A 24,775-nucleotide genomic window follows, 5' to 3' on the forward strand; every position below is an offset into this window, starting at 1 on the left:
CAAAAAACACTTATGCAAGAGAGGTCACCAAATCTTACCTGACCAAGAAATCAGAAAATAATATCATATTTTTGAAAACTTCAAAGAAGTTTCAATGAATGCAAACAAAGAGCAAGTCAACAAATAAACTATTTATTTAAAAACTATTTAAAACTATTTCCTTACAAAATAAATGTATTCTTGCCAAAACGATATTGAAATTATTTCCAAAATAGTGCCCAAAACTTTACATAGGGGTTGATATCCTCCAAAGTTAGCTAAAATTTTTAGTTTTTACATAAATGGTTACCTAAAAATGACAAGCTTAAGGTTTCTAATTTATATGAGAGTTGGCTTACCTTTGGAGCTATGTGATAAATATATTTAAACCAGATTTTTATAACTAAAAAAGCAGCATTTTGATTACTCCATAAGAATAGTCTTATGCTTTTAGATAACACTTTCAAAACATTTAATGGTGCTGCATAAATTCTTTATTAAACTCAACATGATACAGTCTTTTAATATCCACAGACTAATAATTTACAAGTATTAGTTACAAAATAAACATATTTACAACAAACCAGATACATTTTGATTACAATTTCAAATATAATTTTTAGAAGACTCGCAATAAAATCTTCGACAAATGAGTTTTTCCTTAATCATTAAAAAAACTCTCTGAAAAGCTTTTTCTGTAAATGTAAAAACTATGCCACGCCTTATAGCAGGCGACTAGTATCTTTAATCTTGAGATATCTTTAAATAGAAACCCAGCTCAACTCAAGATCAACTCATTACTTCCCAAAGTCCCTGTAGGGTGAATCCATCCTTCAATTTCTCTATTGCAAGCCCCAGTTCTTCTGAAAACACAGGTTCACGATCTTGTTGCTTTTTGGGAGATAAGAGGATGAGATGGGAATAGAGAAGGTGGGCAAGGAAGAGGAAAAAAAAAACAAAAAATAGGTTTCACATAAGTTTGTGAATACTAAATACTGGAATATAGAAAATTTTTTTCATATACTATAGGTAAAATATCCTTACCTTATTGCCATCAGCAAAATAAGCCTATAAGACAAGGAAAATTATATTTCACATACTTGATATATAATAGGTTAACAGGCCAAGTAACAGGTAATTAATTTACAGAACAATTCTGTAACTAACTGTATTTTATATTCTGTTACTGTGTGTCTAATGGTTTTCTCACCTATCTTTACAAGGCTGGTAGCAGAATTCACTTCTTCTGTCAATCATTTATGTCTTCAAGAGTTACGCTTTAAGCGCTAAAAATGTGCTTTGTAATTGGTGTATAACTAGCATTGTTAACTTGAAAGGAGATACAAAGAATGACTAAGCAGCTATAAAATTTCACCCCTACTTTTGGTTTAGAAGAAGATGCTGGCAAAACAAAACAAAGCAATCAGTGCTTCAATGTGTCAGCAAAAGCATATACTGAGGCAGTAGTAGTTTATTATTAACTATCTTATACTTATTTCACACTTTGCTTAAAAACTTTCATTCCCAGAGAGATAGTCTAGTCAGATTCATAGACCACAGTACATAGAAAGTATTATTATTATTTTGGCTATTAATTAAATAGTACAAATTTGGAAACAAGAAAGTTTACTGTTCAAATAGAAATCCATTTTAAGATAATATACCTATAAACTGAAAGGAGGGAGGTCCATCTCATAAAGATTACTTATGGAAAGTACAGACTTTAAATTAATTAAATTAACTATATTTAATATATTCTGTTATCTTAAAGTGTGAAAAAACTTTTCACACATCTGAAATCCTCTGAATAAGTATGTTCTCAAACTATTTCCCAGTTTGGTAATTTAAAAGTATTTTCATACACACACAAAAATCCCTAACCTGAAAAAAAAACTACTCTCCAACTCATGTTTAAGACATTCTAAAAAGTCTCAAGTTCTATGCTATTTTACACACTTAAAGCATTATTTAATTAAACATGACTCAGATTAAAAAAAAAATCACAAGAAATTTAGTAGCTCTTCTTTGTGATGCTCACCACAAAAGCATCTGTGTGATCATCAGAGTCTATTTCTACATCATCTTGAATTTGTTCAACTGTCAGAGCTTCAAGGGACTGTGGCTGAAAATCAGCAGATGTTAAAAAAAGAAAAAAGAAAAAGAAAATCAGTTAAATCAGATGTTAAAATGTATCAGAGACAATATTAATCAAATAAATAATTTTAGTAAAATGTGCTGTGAGAATTGTAAATACCTGTAAAAGGATATCACAGTTACCAACCACTCAAGTCTTACAAAAATCACTGCATAATTTATATTCTATTAAAACTAACATGAATAATAAAATGAGTCAGTTAAACCCAAGCTTTTAAATCTGAAGTCAATATCATCAAAAGATTTAAAATGACAAATTTACACAAACTTAATATGATACTTAGAAATATCCATCAAGAAAAACACTCTCATTGGATTTTATCTGATTTTCTGGTAGTTAAAAACTATCTGTTAGTTTAAGTTTAAAAAAACTAACTTTTGTATAATAGCAAGTTTTAAATTTTCCTCAAAATAGTCATTAAATAGAATTTGTGAAAAAGGAAATTTGTGAAAAAGAAGAACTAAGATTTGTATGGAATACTCTAAAGGTGAAGCAGAATAAATACAGTGCTGGTATCTATTAATTCATTTTTCAAATATTTGAATATCTTTAGTGTATGAGGTACCATGCTGGTACTACCAAAGGTTTAAAGTCTCTGCCCTTACCAGAAAAGGTGTGTAATCTAGTGGGAATGGAGTGAAGGACAAAACACAATTATAAATAACTAAATATCAGGTTGAACTATATGAAATTGCCATTTTAGTAAAAAATGGTCAAATATTAATAATATCATATAGTTCAACCTACAAAAAATAGCTGTAACAAATGCAATATCTATTATAATAGAAGAGTTTGGAGACAGCACAACTTCTGGCTTGTGCATGCCAGAAACTTTCATGAAGAAAAAGCTGGCACGTGATCTAGGGCTTTTAGGATGAGGATGATTTTCATAGGTGGGATTAGGGGAAAGGGTATTTCTGACAGAGGGGATCAGTATCAGCAAAGGTGAGAAACCACAGGATATAGCCGAAGAAGATGAATAATCCAATATCCTGGACAGACAGAAGGAGCTACACAGAATATTGTACTGAATAATGCCAAGGAGTATCATTCACACTGGAGTCTACGTGAACAATGTTCTCTGGGCAGTGCACAGCCTACAGAACCAGACACTGTGGCTGTGCAGATAAGGTGGGAAAGGTAGACTGAAGTTTACTGAAATTTTTTAATACCAGCTCAGAGAATGTGGACTACTTATAAGGTAATTGGTGGGGTAAAGTTGATGGTCGAAGTGTACTGCTGACAAGAGGTGACCTGATGCCCTAGTCCGAGGACAGCTGGTGTTTCAACCATGTTCAGAGCTGTGTGACTGCGTACAAGTAAATTAACCTATCTAAGCCTCAGTCTCCTTAACTGTGAGATACGGCTAATAATAATGATGATGATACACTTTATAGTGTTTTTAGGAGGATTAAACGAGATGAGGCATATAAAGTTCTTAGAGCAGTGAACAGCAAAGAGTAGGCATTCAACATAGCCATTCAACAACTATGAATATTCACTAAGAGCCTATTATGTGCTAGTTTTGATTGCTGGAGATATAATAATTAAAGAAAATAGATAAAAATCCCTAACTTCATGGAGATTATTTATAGTGAAGGAGACTGATTAGTGTTAACCAAAAATAAAGCAAGCAAGTGAGCAAACAAGCAGAACAAGGGATAAAAAAGTGACGGGGGTTGGTGTTTTAGATGGATAGTCCAAAGACCTCCCTGAAGAAGTGGCTTTGGAGTAAGGACTTATATGTGGTGACAAAACAAGCTACTATGGCTGGTTATTATTATGTACTGAGGGCCAAAGAAGGGGAAAAGAAGAGAAATGAAAGGTAGAGACAGAATGGGTAGGAGAACTAACATATTGTCTCCAATGTGCCAGCCACTTTACAGACATGATCAATAACTTTGTAAGAGAGATTACCTTCATTTTATAATGTGAAAACTGAAGCTCAAATTTGCCTAGGATCACAAATAAATGGTGAAATTGGGATTGAAGTCAGGTTTGTCAGGTTCCAAGGACCATGCTTGTTCTATTATAACATTATTCTACAAGCAAAAGTAGCAAAGGAAACTGCAGTTTGAATGGAAAGAAAGGGATAGGAAAAGGGAAGAGACTGGTACAACTGACTGAATGTGTAAAGTAAGATAATGAGAAAAATAAAAAAGGAAAACCCCAGAGTTTTGAGCACATCTGACTTTGACAATGTTAAAAAGAAATAAGTACTGAATAAATAAATAGATAAATCAGCAAGATACTGCTTTTGAGAAAAATGACAAGATTTTAGGTATGCCAAGTTTGAGATACTCAACCATGTCCTAGTGTAACTTACTGACTTGGAAAATTATTAATTAAATTACTAAGATTAACTTTTTTTTTTTTTTTGCGGTACACGGGCCTCTCACTGTTGTGGCCTCTCCCGTGGCGGAGCACAGGCTCCAGAAGCGCAGGCTCAGCGGCCATGGCTCACGGGCCCAGCCGCTCCGCGGCATGTGGGATCTTCCAGGACCAGGGCATGAACCCGTGTCCCCTGCACTGGCAGGCGGACTCTCAACCACTGCGCCACCAGGGAAGACCCTAAGATAAACTTTTAAATGAGAAATTCAATTCATGTTATTTGGAATGCTCATCTATGTGAAAATATTCAAGAAATATTTGGAACCCTGGTAAGCTTACAGAGTATGCCAAGATCAGAAAGATTTGGGAGTCATCTACAGAAGTACAACTTGAAGAAACTGGAGGAGGAGGTGATATTACTGAGGAATATACAGAGAAGGTAGAGTGAAAGGGAGAATGCTGAAAGAAGTGCAGGTTGGGAAGAAAGCAGAAAATGATGGTTAAGGAGACGAAATAGAGTGTATGTACAATATGGCGTCAACAATCCAGAGACAAGTTTCAGCTGGAAGGGGAAAGGGATATATATGGAATTTGACAGGGAGACAAACAAATTAAGTATATGGAGCACAACGAGGTTGAAGTCAGAGGGTATGAATTTGTACTTAGCTGTCCAGTCCTACTTCTTGATCTTCCTGGTCACCTGCTGTAGTCCAAGAGCAGGAAGAGAGACAGATAATATATGTGATATGGCTCAACATGCTGAGTATTGGCAGGGACACTAATGAAAGAGTGGGTGGCAGGGACACTAGCAATAGAGTGTACGGTGAGGGCCCCAGGACAAGAACAGATAGCAAGGGAAGGTGTGACAGAGCGCCTCTGGCAAGGGTACCACTGTCAGAGCAGACGGCGAGGAGTCTCTAATGAAGTGGCTGGTGAGGACAACAGTGAAACACCAGATGACAAGGGGCCCAGCCGCAGAGGCTGAAGAGTAAACCCAAAAGACAGCTGATGTACCTGGAGAGTGGGACTGGTGCAGAAACCAGAAGTCGTGAGGAAGGCAAAGAGCAGACATGTGGGCATGATATTCAAAATTTTTCACAACTGACATGGAAGAGGATCTGATGAATAGGAACAGACACAGGCCATATTAGTGGAGCAGCCTCCTGGAGGTCCTATATTGTGGGTCATTGGGGGAAGAGAATGGTGTCTGTGAGGCCTGTAAGGTTTAACCAAATGCTAATGGCTGGCTGAAGTAAAATAAAAATAAAGTTGAAATAAAATAAAAATAAAGAGTGGGGGCTTCCCTGGTGGCGCAGTGGTTGAGAGTCCGCCTGCCGATGCAGGGGACACGGGTTTGTGCCCCGGTCCTGGAAGATCCCACATGCCGCGGAGCGGCTGGGCCCGTGAGCCATGGCCGCTGGGCCTGTGTGTCCGGAGCCTGTGCTCCACGGCGGGAGAGGCCACAACAGTGAGAGGCCCGTGTACCGCAAAAAAAAATAAAAATAAAAATAAAGAGTGGGAGATTCAAATCTCTACATCAGAAGAGCCTTGCATATGGGGACATCTTGGATAGGCTGCTACCTAGACGGGCAGGAATGAATGGTGAAGCAGCCAGGGACAAAACAGGTGGTAGGCACAAATTAGCATTGGCCATACTCACTGAGCAGAGCCTGTATATTCATCATTTTAAACATAGTTTAAAATTAAATTGTATACAATGTGTGTATATCTGAATTTTATAGATTGTGTAAAGGCAATTGAGCAAATTCTGTATATCACACACTGAACAAATTACCTTTTCTTCCATCTCATAATCCACTCCAAATATAGGACTGGTAGAATAGACTTTGTGAAGTGAATTAATTTCCTTAACTGATTCTTGTAGTTTTTCCACAGGATCTATTTTAAAGCCAAGAACATATCCTCCGCTCTGTAAGAGAAAATAATGAAAAAATGAAAAGTCTGAGAAACAGTATTTACAGTATATGATAAACTACAGCTCTAACTGTGCTTACTTCAGAGCACAATATGTAGGCTGATTTTATTTTTTATTTTATTTTTTTGCGGTATGCGGGCCTCTCACTGCTGTGGCCTCTCCCGTTGTGGAGCACAGGCTCCGGATGCGCAGGCTCAGCGGCCATGGCTCACGGGCCCAGCCGCTCTGCGGCATGTGGGATCTTCCCAGACCGGGGCATGAACTCGTGTCCCCTGCATCGGCAGGCGGACTCTCAACCACTGCGCCACCAGGGAAGCCCTGTAGGCTGATTTTTTTAAATTAAATTTTTTATTATGAAAACTTCCAGCATATACAAAAATAGAAGAGTACAATAAATGTCCATGTAGCCATCATCCAGCTTCAACAAGTAACAACATATGGCCAGCTCTGTTCCATATGTAACCTCCCCATCCCCTAAATCTCCTCCCCTCATCCACTCAGGATTATTTTGAAATATATCCAGATATCACATAATTTCATCTGTAAGTATCAAAGCTAATATTTCAAGATTAAAAAAAATATGCCATAGATTGTGAAGGCCAAGGGAACTGAGTTTTTCCTGAGCTAGACCTTGAAAAGGAATAGACTATATATTAAAATAAAAAAGGGAATGGCATACCTGAGGCTATCTCCTTGTAGAATTAGGAAAGAAACTTGCCCATGACAGTTTGTTGGAGAAGAAGTGTTAAAAAATTAAGTACCCATATGGTGATGGTTGAGAGCATACACTTTAGTGTTCAAATCCTGGTTTTACAACACTACATATGATGTATGGTTTACATCATACAACTAGCTGTATGATGCTGGGGAAAGGAGTGAGTAGACATTCATATTTAAATTTAGAATTTAGAAGAGAAAAATCTCTTTTTAAAAAAAATTTATTAAAACACATAAATGCAAAAACCAGGCATAATGGGGCGTAGCAGTCTATAATTAGATACAGTATAATCTGAGTTTGATGGTATAAAATCTCAAATAGGGTGTGTTTATCTGTATAGACCTGTGTTGCTCAAAGACAGTCTTATGAATCAGTCAGACCTGGAATCAAAACCTAGCCCTATCACTTAGTGTTATTAGACCATGGGCAAGGTTTCTAACTTCTCCAAGTCTCAGTTTCCTTGAATAAAAAATGGGGAAAAAATAGTAACTGTATCATAGGGTTGTGTAAAGATTGAAATAATGTCATGACTGTAATCATAATTAATATGTCTGCCCAAAAGAGAAATATAAGCAGGATTCTTCCCATGGGGACAATTACTATATGACTTCAAACTCAAACTCTTCATATAATCTCATGTTACAGCTAATACTCTTCTTGGATATAAACTGGTTACTATAAAAATAAAACTAAAAATATAGACTGTCACATAGTTTTTTAAATCTATTAAAGATTAATAAAAATATAAAGTATCTTACCTGCTGAGAGCTTTCTATGACAAGAGCTAAACCAAATTTTGAATCTCTAATCTTTATTGACCGCTAGATATAAAACGAAAAAAAAAAAAGCTTGTTTTTATTATCTGATAGTAGTGACATTTTAACACGTTTTTCAACTTTTACACAGTAACTACTTTTCATAGTCTGAAGAACAGAACTCTTCCTCTTTCCTTTTTCCTTACACTCCTATAGAGATCAATTAAATGAAAAATTTCATACTGGAAATAGGTGGCAAATTTGTAAGGCAACACAAAGATGACATCTCTGAAATATGTACAAAATTCTGACTTAAATGTCCCCTGCTTCAGGGAGTCCACAACTTTTCTGAATATTTTAAACCAAAGGCCAGCAATCCTTTAGTTATGGAGAGCCAGTGTCTTTTGTGGCTCCTAAGGTTGGGTTAGTTTTTAAAAGTCCCATGTGCCTATATACAATGGAATATTACTCAGCTGTAAAAAGAAACGAAATTGAGTTATTTGTAGTGAGGTGGATGGACCTAGAATCTGTCATACAGAGTGAAGTAAGTCAGAAAGAGAAAAACAAATACCGTATGCTAACACATATATATGGAATCTAAAAAAAAAAAAAAAAGGTTCTGAAGAACCTAAGGGCAGGACAGGAATAAAGACGCAGACGTAGAGAATGGACTTGAGGACATGGGAAGGGGGAAGGGTAAGCTGGGACGAAGTGAGAGAGTGGCATGGACATATATACACTACGAAATGTAAAATAGATAGCTAGTGGGAAGCAGCCGCATAGCACAGGGAGATCAGCTCAGGGAGATCAGCTCGGTGCTTTGTGACCACCTAGAGGGGTGGGATAGGGAGGGTGGGAGGGAGACGCAAGAGGGAGGGGATATGGGGATATATGTGTACGTATAGCTGATTCACTTTGTTATACAGCAGAAACTAACACAACAATGTAAAGCAATTATACTCCAATAAAGATGTTAAAAAAAATGTTGCATGTGCCTTCTGTTTCTTACACAATAAATGACTAAATTCTGAAAGAACCTCCACTGCATTTATTGAAAAAAAAAAGTATTGGCATTCATCACTGGGCATCAAAGAAGGCTAGGATAGGTCAAATATAATTAACTCAACTGGTAAGTGTGACATGAGGGTGAAGCGTGGCTAGTGGATGAGCAGTGATACCAGTGGCCTGGGAGAAGGGTAGAGGGGCAGAAGCATAATGACATGCAGGACCTGTAGAAAGTGAAACAAAACGTACTTGCTGGCAGGGTTAGAGAGAACCCTGGAGGATCTAACATTATAACCAGCAGACCAAAAGTCCAAGAAGGATAATAATCTGTGGTAGGTGACTGTGTATCATACTTCCAGACAGATGGGCATTGGAAGTTGAGAAAAAGAGACAAAGAGAGACACAGACAGACAGACAGCCTAAATGGTAATTGTTATGAAAACCTGGGCTTCCATCTAGACTACTTCACACCCTGCCAGGAGTACACACAGTCCTGGTTAAGAACCATAGAACACTGGCATCCTGCTTATGAATAGGTAATATAACCAGGTAACTGTGGATGACACAGGCTGGTAAGATAGAAACTGGCAAGAAGATACATATATAAATATACATCTATAGGAAGGGAGTCAGGACAATGGCTGAGGCCCAGAGCTGAAGTTAGAACGTGACTGCCCAGTGACAGGTTGTGATGATATCAGATTGCAAGTTGTTTGGGCCAGGCTGAATTCATTCCAGAATTCGTATTTGGCAACGGTATTCTTAAATAACGAAAAGTATCCTACTTGGAGAACAGAAATCACAAAGTTGTTTACTACTCAGTAATTATTCAGCATAATAGACGTTGATATGTAAATGCAATATAAAACAGCAACGAACAATACAAACATCAACTTATCAAATACCTATGTAGACTCTGTCACATATTTCCAGCTACGCTTATAAATTCTCATATTTCTTTAGATGGCCAGAAATAATTTTTTTCCTATCAGATCCTATGATTTTCTGTTTAACGTGTTGTTTTTCTCCACCAGACTGAAAGCTCCTTAAAGGCAGAAACTGCGTACTGGTTCATGAGTTTCATCACTGAGCATAGAGTAGGTGCTCAGTATTTGGCAAATGAATGATCAAATATTTTAAAGTAACTCAGGAATCAAACAATTTAGCAAAAGATAGACTTGGGAATATTTTGCAAAGAATCATCTTTCCCATAGGTTAAGAGGTCTCTTTAAAAAATGACATTTTCCAGATATCACATACATTGTATCTAATACTCAATAAATATTTATTAATGAAACTATTTAGTCTTAAGACTACTTATATTCTGTAATAAGGGTGATTATCATAGGATAGCCTCACAGGATCCTCATTAACTATTTTTATGTTCCATCTAATTTGCACTAGGGTCCAATAAGTAGGGTTTTTTTAAAATGTATAAGATGAAATTCTTCAGATTATTGGAGTTTACTACTTGTTTCACTGAATCACATACTTACCATGAAAGCAGCAGCAGAGTAAAAAGAACCGTCTTCATTTACCCCCCAACAAACTGGTCTCAGGTGTATTAGTTCTTATTCTAAATTTTAATAGCTTTAATTTAAGCTAAAACCATTATGACTAAAAACCATCTTGATTCCTTTCACTGAACTTGTAGTATGAATCCAGCTTATAGTACATGCTGTATCCAAATACAATAAAAACTATTCATTCACAGAATTAATGAATTCGCTCTGGCTTTAAAAGGGTTTGAGCAGAAAGTAGCAAGACAGCCATAAAGTGTGTGGGTCAGTGAGCTGAAGCCATGCCAAAGAACCACTAATACTTGCCTCCTGGAAAGGTTATGGAAAACTTTAGTAGCTAAAAGCCCTTTGAATAAAATCTAAGAAAATTCACCTTAATCTGTATGATAACTATTAAAATTTTTAGACTCCAGTATATTTCTCTCTTAATAGCAAGTTGATAATGGTGCCGTTTCCCTTGAATGGAAGTACAATTGGGTCTTTTCTGATTATCAACATTTAAAAAGTACGCTCTCAGCTAAACTGTTGCCACTAAGGAGAGAGAAAACTCATCTAATCCCAAAAGTCCTATTAACTGTTGAACAGAAATTATTTATTCTACATTAAAATAAGGTCATCAAAATGCATGCACTTACAATTTGCAGATATGGTATACTGACATTAAAACTGTCATTCATATTTGCATGCCACACAATTCTCACATTGGTAATAAAAAAAGTTCCTAAATTTCCCTGTAAAAGAGAGTGATGAGAGAGGCATCAACAATCATGTCTGAATACTTACTCTTTATTTTCTAAACACGAGAATAATTCTGATTCTCACAGCAGCATAAAATACCAGAAATGAGTATTATGGGTAGTTATTCAGATGGGGAGCTGTCTATATCCTATAGAATATTTATCATAGTTTAAAACTAGAACTTTTCAAGTGTGCAAAGTTTATTTACAATTTAAGCTTATGATTCCATGTTTAGCAAGAGCTCTTCAATCAAATGCTACACCTTTGCCACACTGGTTATCAGTCGAATCTAGGTTGTAACACCCACAAAGGCTGGAAACTATTCTTAGTAAGAGACAAATTATTCTCTAGAAATTGATTTTTTTCTTATTCCAACTATTAGTTGCTTGTATGTTTCCTCTGGTCATAATTTCAAGAGGAAATGAAAAGTTACAATCATGGATGTAGGAGTCACCAAATGAGTTATATGTTTAATTCCATAAAGACTGGATTAAAAGGCTTCCATGACTGTCCATCCTATAACTCTCCTCAATCAGCCTAAGTTATCATGATGTGGAGGGTAGTGTGGTATGGGGGAAGAGCGTGGCTGTGGGACAGAATAGATGTGGAAGTCACTTAATTCTTTAGGGCCTGAGTTTTTCATCTGTAAGTGAATAGAGACTGGACTAGATGACCTTTAAGGCCCATTCCAGCTCTAAGTCTACACATAACAAATGTTGATTAAAAAGAGCATTAAAACCATACAAATATGAAAATCAGAATATTATGTATATCAAGAGCTATGTTAATTAAGAGCTCTAATGCTTATTTTAACAGTTAAATAAATATACAAACCCAATCATAAATGGAAAAATGATTACCAAAGAAAGCACTGCCCCAAAAGGTTCATTAGTTCTTTGCATGGTACCTGATCACTGGATAAATTCCATACTCCATTGATTTTATCATATACATGTTCTCGTGGTAGTAATCTTAGTTGCTTATTTTGAATTAGCGCACTTCTCAATTTAAAATCACGATACATTTTAGAAGTTTCATATGCTCTATAAAAAAGAACAAAAGACTAATCCAAACTGAAAATGTGATTTTCTTAGATTATGTTTACTTATCTACAAAAATACACAGTTATATACTCAAATAGTTACTAAGGTACATTAAAATTTTTTTCTTCTCATTAAGTTTTGGTGATTATAGTCTTTTGTACTGTATTTGTCATTTCAGTGTAGTATTTACACATTTTATCTCAGTACCTATATTTAAGATGTCTAATTTTTTAAAAATTTATTTTATTTAATCTATTTTTGGCTGTGTTGGGTCTTTGTTGCTGCATGCGGACTTTATCTCGTTGAGGTGAGCAGGGGCTACTCTTCATTGCGGTGCACGTGCTTCTCACTGCGGTGGCTTCTCTTGTTGCAGAGCACAGGCTCTAGGCACGTGGGCTTCAGTAGTTATGGCATGTGGCTCAGTAGTTGTGGCTCACGGGCCCTAGAGAGCAGGCTCAGTAGTTGTAGCACATGGGCTTAGTTGCTCCGTGGCATGTGGGATCTTCCCAGACCAGGGATCAAACCTGTGTCCCCTGCATTGGCAGGCAGATTCTTAACCACTGCACCACCAGGAAAGTCCCTAGATGTCTAATTTTTAAGTCAATATATATAGTATGGCACAAATGAGAGGAAGCAGATTTTTTTTCTTTAAGCTGAAGAACAATGCTTGCAAAAACAGACATGGAAATTAATTTTTCTATCAAAAAGCTTCCCTTCATTTCTCTGTTTTAGTTAAAGGTACCATTATTCTTTTGATATAAGACTGCAACTACTTTTCTCACTGAAACCTGAAAACATTATGCTCACATCTACCTTTATACAGAAAATTAGAATGAATCTGTACCAACTCCAAAAGATACCCTAGGACAGTGTATGTATTTGTGTGTGTGTATGTATGTAATAAAATTGCTATAACTTTGTTTTCTTTCCATGTCTCCCTATTGATAAATAATAAACACAGAAGAAAATTCTGATTAAATTTTGGTTAATTCTAATTTTAACTCCGCAAAAATACAGGTTAATTTACCCTTTTAATAAAACTAAAGGGTTTTCTTTGCCTGAATAACTTTCAAAATCATTTATATAAATTATAATATGTATTGTTAAACTTCTGATTTTTACATTAATTAATCTTCTAGTATATAAATTATGAAAGAACAGGATTTGAGCATTTGACTATAAATCTTAATTTCCTTTAGGGTGGTAATCATCAATATTTAACCAGTGGAAAAAAATGGAAACTATTCATGTTATAAATTGTTTTGGAGGGAACACATAACATTTTTATACTATTAAAGAAAAGTAGCTTCTCTGTTCCCTTCATACTCCATTTCATATTACTTCTCTAAGTAAACTGAAATAAAAAGATAAGAATTAGGTATATGCCTAAGAGAGCTTAAAAAAATATGTTTTCTCACAAAAACTTGTACACAAATGCTCACAGCAGCATTATTCCTAACAGCTAAGAAGTGGAAACAACCCAAATGTCTATCAGCTGATGAGTGGATAAACAAAATATGTATCTATACAATGGAATCTTATTCAGCTATAAAAAGGAATGATGTACTGATATACGCTACAACATGTAGCATGCTTGAAAACATTACATAAGTGAAAGAAGTCAGACATAAAATGCCACTATATTGTATGATTTCATTTATATGAAATGCTCAGAATAGGCAAATCCAGAGACAGAAAGTAAATCAGTGGTTGCCAGGGGACCATGGGAATGAGGGAATGGGAAGTGACTACTATGGGGGTTTCTTTTTTGGAGTGATGGAAATATTCTGGAATTGAGTAGTGGTGAATATACAACACTACCAAACTGTAAACTTAAAAATGGTAAATTTTATCTTATGTGAGTTATATCTCCAAGAAAAGCAAACAATTATATAGATTAAAAAAACATCAACATAATTAAAAAATAAAATAACAACTAGGAAAGAAATAAATTTGTAACATACATGACAGATAGGAGTAAAATTAAGAAATTTACAACAGAAAACTATACATAGCCAACAAATATGAAAACTTTCAACATCACTAGTAATAAAAGAAATTCATATTAAAACAATGGTATAAAAACAAAACAAAACAAAACAAAACAATGGTATATATACATACTATATATATCTGTGTGTATAAGTTTTTGTGTGTGTGGTTTTTTTTTTTTTGGCCTGTCATCTTAGCCAAACTTTAAAAAAAATCATAGTACTTAGGGCTGGTTAAAAAAAAAAAAAAGAGCTGGGGTAGTAAAAAGAGAATAAGAAAACAAAAAATCAAACAACCACAAAACAACAAAAAATTTCTCTTTAGAGAAATTACCCAATCATGCCTTCTACTGTTAGAAAAATAACCTTAATTCCTTAACTGAATTATTCAACTTGGTTATCTACATTGAACGAATTCTCTATTTCATTTTTAACTACCTTGGTAGCTAATTTAATAGACTCTTCAGCAGTTTTATGTGTTTTATAAATACCTTCAAAGTGTTTATTAAATGGTAATGCTACATGTTCTATGTATCTTCAGGATGTTTGCAATAGAGCTTGGAGGAAGACAGCACCACATGTTGAAATTTTACCCTCTAAACCTTTATATCATAGAATTACCTTAAAAATATTCAATAATCTATAAAGTATTACCATACCTGTGTACTGCAATCACAGAAGTAAAAAGTCTAGGACTTCCAGGAACCAAATTTGTAAATATAAACTCAAAACGAGTACTGTTACATTTTGTTAGTATATAAAGAGCTTCAGTTTGGCCTCGTAATTTCTGTAAAGACAAATTTATTTAAAGCTTCAGATTTTAAGAGCAATTTCTCATTTATAGTAAAAACAAACATCAACCTCAAATATCTACTGTTTCTTCACTATATATATTTCAATAAGATTTTTCAGACTTACAGAATTAGCAGTCCTTGTTGTAATATTCAATATGCAGTTGTAACCAATAGCTAAAATTTAAAAGCAAAGAATTTAAAGAACATGGTACAATAAATTGAGGGAAAAAACTATATATACAGAACTTTTAAGTTTAAAAAATTAAATATATATAAAAATACAATTAATTTTTTTTATGAAATATCTACAAATTTAAGTTAAATAATTAAAAGGACTAGAAAGATAATTCTGCCTCTTTTGAACAAAAATATTCTCAACATGGGGAAAAAGGAGGTTTGCTTCTCTAAAACCTATACAGTATTATTTACTAAAAATCTTAGCACCACAACATCAAGAGAAAAAGTCTAGCTGGAAAATCTACGATACCTTTAAAAAACAAATGAAACAAATTTAACACAATGAAAGATTGTACTTTTATTAGAATTTAATCTCCCTTCTTTGGTATTACTTGAAACAGGTTATAGCAAGTTTCAAAGTAAAGTAAAAAATGAAACCAAAAATCATTCAGTGTATATGTCCAAGAGACAAAATGGACAGACTGAAAAAAACATTCCTTTTAGGTGGCTCCGTGGCGCAATGGATAGCGCATTGGACTTCTATTTGAATCTAAATAAATTCACTTCCTTCAACAAAAAAAAAAAAAAAAAAAACATTCCTTTTGCATTATGAGGCAGTCTGTGGTTAGTCTAGGGTTTCTTAAGCTTTTATCAATTAAAGTTTTTCACATATTTCATAGTATAGCTTCTGCTGGTGTCAAGAGCCACTGTGCAAGTTTACTTGACAAATTATTTTTTTTTCTTTCATGCTAACAAAGATACTTACAAAGATTGACTCTGAGTAATGCCAAAGAGTGCCAGATAATTCTTAAATTTGTTACTAAGAGTCTACCTAAAAGCAAACAAACAGAAAAATAAATTACCTTAAATAAGGACCCATTTTTGCAGTATAGAATGAGATGGACATGAAACTTCTGGCCCAGTACCAACAGCAACACCCACAGATGTTTTTCATACAGTTATTAATTGAAAATACTTATTGCGCATATCCATTCTAGGTAAGGTATACAATGTGTGATTCAGAATCTCAGAGAAACAAAATCTGATAGTTACTGAAAAAATACAGGTATTCACTGCCAACACCTTGGTTTGACTCAACTGACAGAGGAGAAAACTTTGTACTGTTTTTTTTTTTTTCTCAGTAGAAGCTGTTCTGGGTGTCCCAGTAGGTTATATGCGTCCAATTGAGTATGAGTACAGGACAGTATAATTATTAAGCCATTCAGTGAAATCACACTTCTCAAAGAACTCTCATATATATATGAATCCCTGCCATTTGAGCAGTCTCTTAGCAGTTCTCATTTAAATGAGCCATATACTCATATACCCAGTTTTTTTGCTGTGAGCAAACTTTTTCCTCATATGAAGTTATGGCTAGGCTGAAGTCTGTTTAAGGCTTATGCTTTTCATTCTTAGCCTCAAACTGATGTTCTTACACTGAAATATGTACTGTTAGATAAACTTCATTTCTCAAAGTATGTCCTATGAAATAGTAGTCCCTATAGATGCTCCAAGAAAAAAAAAAGTCAAGTAAATCTGTGCATGGTAAAATATGTGTCTTAGAACTTTGTAATACAATTAGCATATGAGGATAGTTTTGAAATATCTTGAACTAGTATCTTGAACTAAGTTAACTCTCTTAACTTTAACACATTTCTTCAGCAAATTATAACAATGGAATTCTTTTGATGAGTTATCTATAGCCATGTCATACTCCTTCCTCCCTGAAAAAACCCCTAGAATATCCAAAATCAGAGAAACTAAGCCTGTGTGAATGCTGGAGTGAGATGGGATAGGAGGTCCTAAAAACTAAGGAAGGCGTTATCAAGAGAAACTGTGGAACATTACATGGTATGTTTGACAAATAGTAAGTCACCCAGCATGGCTAGAGTGTAAAGTTCCCACAAGATCACAGAGGACTAGACCTGCATCTATCAGTCAGGGTCAAACAGAAAAGAGATGGCTCACTTAAATTAGGATAACTGGGGTTTATTTACAGAAGGACTTATTACAATGGTATGGGGTGGGGCATCAGGAACCATAATTGACATATAATGCTGTTTCATATCTTATTCTCCAGCTAATATAACTTAACGTTTGTAATTTAAACCAGAAATATAAAATACATTAGAAATATACTCACCTTTATCCCCATTATTTCCTTTGGTGTCTTCAATTGAATCTAAACAATCAATAAGGACTTCTCCAGGTCTTGTTTTCATTTGTCTAAAATAAATATAAAGGCTTTAATTTTTTAGCTACAACTATACCCGCTTACCATCTAGTGAGGGAGAGAAAAGGCATATGCATATAAAACAGACAAAAGTATAAATAATACAGTACCAAATGCTCAGGCATTTGAAAATAAGGTTTTCAAGAACTTAAAGAACCTGGAGATCAAGTGGGGCCTGGAGTGACCAGGGACATGGAGAGAAGTCAGAACTAAAGGAGAGGTAGGATTTGGAGAAACAAAAGAGAGAGAGGAGAACCTATGATTAAGGACCAGAAATAAGAAATGATAAGAGAATGTAGGAAGACTGGCCTGGCTGGGGAAGAAGGTACATGTTGAGAGGTAGTGAAAAATACAGTAGGATAGGTAAGAAGGAACCAGATTATGGATAACCTAGTATGTCAGTCAGATAGATATGGGTTTTATCCTGTGGACAGTGGAGAAGCCCCAGAGGTTTCTGAGTAAAGCAAAGGAGTCATGCAGTTATGGAAGGAACAGATTAAAGTAAAGCAACATTTGGACTTGGTACACAATCAGATAAAGGAGACAAAAGGAAATAAAGAATGAAGAATAGGTTGCTGACTGATAGAATGTAATCTAGAGTGCCAAAAGAAAAGAAAAGAAAAGAAAAACCTAGCAGAATATGTGGTAGAGCCTTCTAACACATTCTCGATAAAACCAACTCAGTTACCTACTGGAAATACAGACATGATCATATACTTCACTGTTGAAAAGCCATATTACCCCACTACCTAGATGATGAAGTCCAAAATCCTCAACTGAATATTTCACAATCTAGCTAATCTACCTTTCTATTTGCACCTCCTTTCTCTACCTGCCAGACCCTGCTTCTAGCCAATGAGATTTATACCTCTAAGACTCTAAATCTAATTTTTTTTTTCTTTTCTTCCTTTTCATTTTTCTGGAATACTCTCCTCCTGTATACCCTAGCAAGGCCCTGACCATTCATCAGGGCTCAATTCAAATATTATTTTTTCTTTGAGGCCTTCCCTAGGAAGAATGAACTTTTCTGTTTCTATGGCCCTCCAGCTTTTTGTTCATTTTTTCCATGACAGTATTTACCACATTTTTTATAGTTAGTTGTTTACATCTATCTCCTGCAGTAGAATGGGGGTGGGGTGGGGGAAGGGTCTCATTTCCTATTATTTTTGTATCTTTAGCTATCAGCACAGTCACCAGTACATAGTAAGCATCTGATAAATGTTTAATAAACTGAAAATGTTCATGAAATGAATCTTTGCTTAAGAACCCTCCAAGAATAGCAGGAAAAGTCAAAGAATGTGTGCAATATGTAACCGTTGCTTATAACTTTACAAATTCCCTTCCCTCACAACGCCTTAAAGGATCCAAGACCATGTCAGTATTATATATCTAGCCACAGCTAAGCCTGGAAAATTAATATTTTATTTTTTCCACCTAAGAAAGTTCTGTTCATAATAAAAAATCATGCGAATTGGCTAAGAAGCTCCAAACCATCAACCCAAGAACCTTAGCTTTACTGTTTTCCAACACTTACTATCCCAATGGGCACTTTTTTCCTGGACTGCCGGCAGGAGGTTTCTAACTATTCTCTTTAAAACATGAAAATTTCCAAAAACAGGTCTTCTGTTTGAGAGGCTCCAAAAGAGGGTTCCTTCTTCCTGTTGGTGATTTAGATGAATAACTAGAAACGAAGCTTACCACGGAAATAAAGTCTGCATGGTCAGGGATTTTGGAGAATGCTTACTCTCACTTCCCTCGGAGACTCAAGCTTTAGAACAGTGAAGTCATTTTTCTAAGGGCCCACAATGTGTGTTCTTATTCTAGACCTAGTTTCTGAACCCTCGTTTCCAGAGTCCCTGCTCCACATTCCTTCCACCTTACGAAACTGGCACCGCAAGCTCACTGGGGTGTACTGGACGCCCAAGCCCAAGGTGGTCCCTGCAGTGTTTGGGCTCAGCTTCCGACATGTCACCCGGGTCAAGACGCGACCGGGGATCGTAAGGGACCGAAACTGCGTACAATCTAGACGCGCTCCGGCTGTGGCGCCTGGGGAGGGCCGCTGGGCCTCGGACAGTCTGGGGTCTCCTGAGGTGAGGACAGCAGACGCCAACCTCCTCCCACCCTCGCGAGGGTCTTAGGCTCCGCCCGCGGGTCGGGAAATCGCGCCGCGGCGCCCTCTATAGGCTCCCGGCCACTGGGGAATCTTGGCGACTCACTGCGAGGACACGTCGAAGCGGACATCCCGGTCCTCCCAAAGCGCATCCAGCACCGACATGGTGACCGCGGCGGCGGCCTAACGGCGTCTCGCCGGCTCCAAGACAACGGGCCGCCCCTGGCACGACGTCTACGGCGGGCGCCGAGACCCAAACTTCCTCGAGGTAGTGTGCGCGCTTTCCCGGCCCTGTGGTGTAGTTAAGCGGATTTGAGGCTCCAGGCAGGTTTCCGTGCCTCAGAGAAGCAGAACTGGCCCCGGCTCAGGAGCGGGTGCTTGACTTCTGAGTGACCTTCCGCACCTCCAGACTCGCCTTCTTAAGCCGTTCCTCCCCACCCACCCCCTTCCGTTCCTCTCCCTACACTGTCGGGAAATTTAGCCTTAGGGACTTCCCAGGCGGTTCACTAGTTAGGACTCCGCGCTTCCACTACTGGTGGCCTTGGTTCCATCCCTGGTGGGCCAACTAAGATCCCGCAAGCCGCGTGGTGCGGTCTGAAAAAAGAAAGAGAGAAATGTAGACTTAAAACTCGAAATTCCTCGTCTGGCTCTGCCTCCTCCGGCCCAGCACACCTCATGCCGTCCTCGCGCCTTCTGCTTGCTCTCCAACCAGGCAGGGCTCAGCACCTTTGGAGGGCGCCCCCTTTCTCTGTATGAACTCTCGTTCTCCAGATCTCTACCTGGCCCGTCCTTTGTCACTTAAGCCTCAGCTCAAAAGTGAACTAAAGCGGTCCTTAACCTTTCTTCTCTCGCTCTGCTGTGAGTACCTTGAGGACAGAGTTCCCTTTGAACCCACGCGAGCACAGAGTAGGCATTCGGTAAGTACTTTTCGAATGTATCAAAGTGCCGTCCTTCCCTCAGTTCATGACAGTTCTCTAAATCAATGGTTCCGAGTGTGGTCCGGGGACTCCAGGAGGTCCTCAAGATCCTTGCAGGGCGCCCACAAGGTCCAAATGTATTTTTAATAATACTATTTGTCTTTTTAATTCTCAGTCTCCCTTTGAGTGTACAGAGGAGTTTTTTAGAAGCCACATGATGTGAAATTGAATGTGAAAGAGATATGAGAAAACAGCTGTCTTAATATCAAGATGGATGTTAAAAAAGATTTGCAAAAAGGTAAAACAATGTTACTCTTCTCACAATTTTTTGAAAATATAATTTTTAAAATGTAATATATGTTAATATATAATGAGGTTATTTTTACTTTTAAATGAATTAAGTGAATTTTTAAACATCAATAAATATCAATAGCTATAACCCATATAAACAAAAACTCTTTCAGATCCTCAGTGATATTTTTAAGGGTATAAAGGGGTCCTGGGATCAAAAGTTTGATCACTTTAAATTATCTGGCACCCTGGTGTGTCAGGCTTTGTTCCAAATACTGGGTATATTCATATGAAAGGCATGAGGAATTTTTCTCGGTTGACAAAGGTAATGGAGACAAAGGAACATGTGGTGGACCCAGACTAAAGTGGCCCCCATTGAGTCATGCCCTTGTATTATCCCATCCCCTTGGATGTGAGCAGAACCTGTGACTTTCATCCAGCTAATAAAATATAACAAAGATGATGGGATGTAAAAGTGACGGGATATCCTTCCCATGTTTATACTATGTTAAATAAGGCTGGATCTCAGCTGACTGGAGCAAGAGAGACTCTCCTGCTTGCCTTGAAGAAGCCACCTGCTATGACACCGCCTTTAGGGCCAGCAGTCTCACGTCCTATAGGTGCAAGGAGCTGAAATCTGCCAACAACCTGAATGAGCTTGGAAGCAGATCTTTCCCCAGTAAAACTTCTGATGAGGCCTTAGCCCCAGGAAGTATCTGGATTGCAGCCTGGTTGTGACCCTAAGCAGAAAACCCAGGTAAGTCATGCTTGGACTTCTGATCTACAAAAACAGGGAGATAATAAATGTCTGTAGTTTTAAGCTGCGGTCATTTGTTATATGCTGCAATAGAAAACTAAGACAGAAATTGGTATCAGGAGTGGTGTGCTACTCTAACAAATAGCAGAGGCTATTAGACCCAGCAAAATTCTGCTGGTGGGAAGCAGGCTGATAAAATTACTCACCTGTTGGGAATTCCCTGGTGGTCCAGTGGTTAGGACTTGGCGCTTTCACTGCCAGGGCCTGAGTTTGATCCCTGGTTGGGGAACTAAAGATCCTGCAAGCTGCAAGGTGTGGCCAAAAAAAAAAAAAAAAAAAAAAAATTACTCGCCTGTAAACATGTGCTACATTTCATGAAAAAGCAAGGATAACTCAGAGGATCTGAGCACCATGGAAGATTATTCCCAGATCTTAAACCTTAAGCAGTAAAAACCCAACATTTGCGCAGATGGATGTCAGAATTGTTATATGGCAGTGGCTCATTTGTACCTTCCATTTCCCCCCTGTTGAACTGGAATGTCTCTAACTGTTCTCCTATGCCAGTCCCACCATTGTATGATGGGAGTGTTGGGAGCACTGATCTCTTTAGTTTCACAGGTCACTAAGGGGAATTGTGCTTTGAGGAACTGCACTTAGTGAATTATAGCCAGGAGCCTCATTTGCTCAGATGTAAATGATTTAGATGATGAGATCTTGGATTTTGAGCTGATGCTGTAATGTGATGAGAGGGGAACCTGGGGACAGAGTACACAGTTTTGTTTTTTTTTTTCCTTTGGGAGAGGCATGAATTGTTCAGGGCTATAGGCAGAATTCCAGGTGGCCTCTAAGATTCCCACCCATGGTGTACATATCTTATGTAATCCCCTCCCCTTGATTGTGGAAGAATCTATGTATAGGATATGAGTCTTGTGGTTAGATTATGTTGTATGGCAAAGATGAAAGAGTTTTGCAGATGCGATTAATGCCCTTTGAATTAGTCAAAAGGGAGACTATCCTTGGTGGGCCTGAACTTATCAGGTGAGCCCTTAAAAGAGATTTTCTTGCTGGCTTTGATGAAATAGTGTCCAAGTTATGAGAGAGCCACATGTCTAGGAACTGAGGGCAGCCTTTAAGAGCTGAAAGCCAGCAAGAAAACGATAACTCCAGTCATCCAACCACAAGGAACCAATTCTGCTAAGGAACCTGAATGAGCTTGGAAGGGGACCCCAAACCTCAGATGAGATCACATCCCTGCAGACACCTTGATTCCAGGTAAGCAAAGAACTCAGCCCAGACTCTTGACCCACAGAAAACACTGTGAGACAATAAGTTTGTATTGCTTTTAATCTGAGATGGTGATAATTTATTACAACAACATTAAATTAATGCCCTGACATCACAGTAGGACCTTTGAAACAAAGACTGAAATGACTGTTTTTCAGTGCTTTTAACTGGGCCTTCATATACTTTGTTTCCCAGACTTTTTTTTCTCCTGCATTTGTAAGTAAAGTTTTGTGTGTGTGTGTATGTGTTTTTACTTTTTAAATCAATTTTATTGAGGTATGATTTACATATAATAAAATATACCCATTTTAGATGAATTTTGACAAGTATATACATCCACGTAACCACTTCCATAATGAAGCTACAGAACATTTCCGTCACCCCAAAAAGTTTTTTCATGCCCCTTTGCAGTCAACTTCAGGTTCCAGAAACCATTTGTTTGCTTTCTGTCACTGCAGATTTTTTTCATTATTTTTGTTGTGGTACAATATATGTATATATATAACATTAAAAGTGCCATATTGTAAATTTGATTTTGTGTGTTCTAGGATTTTATATAAATGGTGTAATAAATTATATACTATAGGGCTTCCCTGGTGGCACAGTGGTTAAGAATCCGCCTGCCAGTGCAGGGGGCACAGGTTCGAGCCCTGGTCCTGGAAGATCCCACATGCTGCGGAGCAACTAAGCCCGTGCACCACAACTACTGAGCCTGTGCTCTAGAGCCTGCAAGCCACAACTATTGAAGCCTCCGTGCCTAGAGCCTGTGCTCTGCAACAGGAGAAACCACCGCAATGAGAAGCCTGCACACTGCAATGAAGAGTAGCCCCACTCACTGCAACTAGAGAAAGCCCACACACAGCAACGAAGACCCAATGCAGACAAAAATAAATAAATAAAATTATTTTAAAAATTATATACTATATATACTCTTCTGTATCTGGCTTCTTTCATTTTGCAGAATGTTTTGAGGTTCATCCATATTGATACATGTATCAGTAATTTGCTCCTTTTTACTGCTGTCTTATTTTGCATTCTATGGATAAACTGCAGTTTGTTTCACATGTTGGACATTTGGGTCATTTCCAGTTATCATTAATAAAGTTGCCAATAGCAATCATGCATAAGTCTTTTTGTGGATATAGATTTTAATTTCTTTTGAGTAAATTCCTAGGAGTGGAATTACTGGGTCGTATGGTAGGTGTATTTTTTTTTTCTTTTTTTTGCGGTATGCGGGCCTCTCACTGCTGTGGCCTCTCCCGTTGCGGAGCACAGGCTCCGGACGCACAGGCTCAGCGGCCATGGCCCAAGGGCCCAGCTGCTCCGCGGCACGTGGGATCCTCCCGGACCGGGGCATGAACCTGCGTCCCCTGCATCGGCAGGCGGATTCTCAACCACTGCACCACCAGGAAGCCCTGTAGGTGTATTTTAAACTGCCATCTGTTTTGCATAACAGTTGTACCATTTTACATTCCCACCAACAATGTATCTCCATCATTTGTCAATCTGTTCAATTTTGCCATTCCATTGGGTATGTAGTGGTACCTCATTGTGGTTTTAATATGTATTTCCCTGATGACTAATGGTATTAATCATCTTTTCGTGTGCTGATTGAACATTTGTAAATCCTTTTTGTAAATTGTCTGTTTATGTCATTTCACATTTTTTAACAGGTTGTTTGGTTTTGTATTATTGAATTTTGTAAGAGCAAAGTCCTTTGTTAGATATGTGTATTGAGAATATCTTCTCTCAGTCTCTGGTTTGCCTTTCCATTTCTTAACTTTTTTCTTCCAAAGAGCAGAAGTGTTTAGTTCTTAATGTTAATGAAGTTTAATTGATCATTTTTTCTTTACTATTTAATATTTTCTGTGTACTGAGAAATCTTCCTCAACCTGAGATCACAACAGTTTTCTTCTAGAGGTCTTAACAGTTTTAGATTTTCATTTATGTATATGATCTGTTTCAGGTTAATTTTAATGTATGATATGAGGAAAGGTAGAGGTTCATTTTTGTCCCTCATGAGATTCCTTTATTTTCTATA

The 24,775-nt window shown here is 37.2% G+C and overlaps 1 protein-coding gene and 1 long non-coding RNA gene across 6 annotated transcripts; one reads left to right on the forward strand and one right to left on the reverse strand.

Moving 5' to 3' along the window:
- Window positions 1-113: 113 nt before the first annotated feature.
- On the reverse strand, window positions 114-19,839 carry BBS5 (Bardet-Biedl syndrome 5). 4 transcript variants are annotated; one of them, XM_032636725.1, is made up of 13 exons: window positions 19,592-19,615; window positions 18,910-19,033; window positions 17,286-17,368; window positions 15,909-15,974; window positions 15,090-15,139; window positions 14,831-14,958; window positions 12,045-12,180; window positions 11,035-11,130; window positions 7,878-7,940; window positions 6,261-6,395; window positions 2,018-2,101; window positions 1,024-1,047; window positions 456-870 (listed from the first exon to the last, which is right to left on the reverse strand). In XM_032636725.1, the coding sequence occupies exons 3-13, from the start codon at window positions 17,362-17,364 to the stop codon at window positions 769-771; spliced, it is 963 nt and encodes a 320-aa protein (XP_032492616.1). In that variant the 5' UTR covers window positions 17,365-17,368; window positions 18,910-19,033; window positions 19,592-19,615; the 3' UTR covers window positions 456-768. The 4 variants fall into 4 exon arrangements, with proteins under 4 accessions (XP_032492615.1, XP_032492616.1, XP_032492617.1 ...); XM_032636724.1 differs by lacking the exon at window positions 18,910-19,033 and having other exon boundaries at window positions 114-870; window positions 19,592-19,769; XM_032636726.1 differs by lacking the exons at window positions 7,878-7,940; window positions 18,910-19,033 and having other exon boundaries at window positions 19,592-19,839.
- On the forward strand, window positions 19,616-23,395 carry LOC116756417. 2 transcript variants are annotated; one of them, XR_004350637.1, is made up of 3 exons: window positions 19,616-19,753; window positions 20,578-20,700; window positions 21,211-23,395. It is a non-coding gene; the product is annotated as an uncharacterized LOC116756417 (long non-coding RNA). The 2 variants fall into 2 exon arrangements; XR_004350636.1 differs by lacking the exon at window positions 19,616-19,753 and adding an exon at window positions 20,026-20,402.
- Window positions 23,396-24,775: the final 1,380 nt, after the last annotated feature.

The sequence above is a fragment of the Phocoena sinus genome, chromosome 7, assembly GCF_008692025.1.
Source record: "Phocoena sinus isolate mPhoSin1 chromosome 7, mPhoSin1.pri, whole genome shotgun sequence".
Classification (NCBI taxonomy): Eukaryota; Metazoa; Chordata; class Mammalia; order Artiodactyla; family Phocoenidae; genus Phocoena; species Phocoena sinus.

Excerpts from the sequence above, each read along its gene's own strand:
- BBS5 (XM_032636724.1), bottom strand. The coding sequence starts at position 19,650 with ATGTCGGTGCTGGATGCGCTTTGGGAGGACCGGGATGTCCGCTTCGAC. Across the intron at positions 15,140-15,908 it reads ATTACTCAGAGTCAATCTTT|CTATTGGTTACAACTGCATA; the intron begins GTAAGTATCTTT and ends TTTAAATTTTAG. Across the intron at positions 12,181-14,830 it reads TCTGTGATTGCAGTACACAG|AGCATATGAAACTTCTAAAA; the intron begins GTATGGTAATAC and ends TCTTTTTTATAG.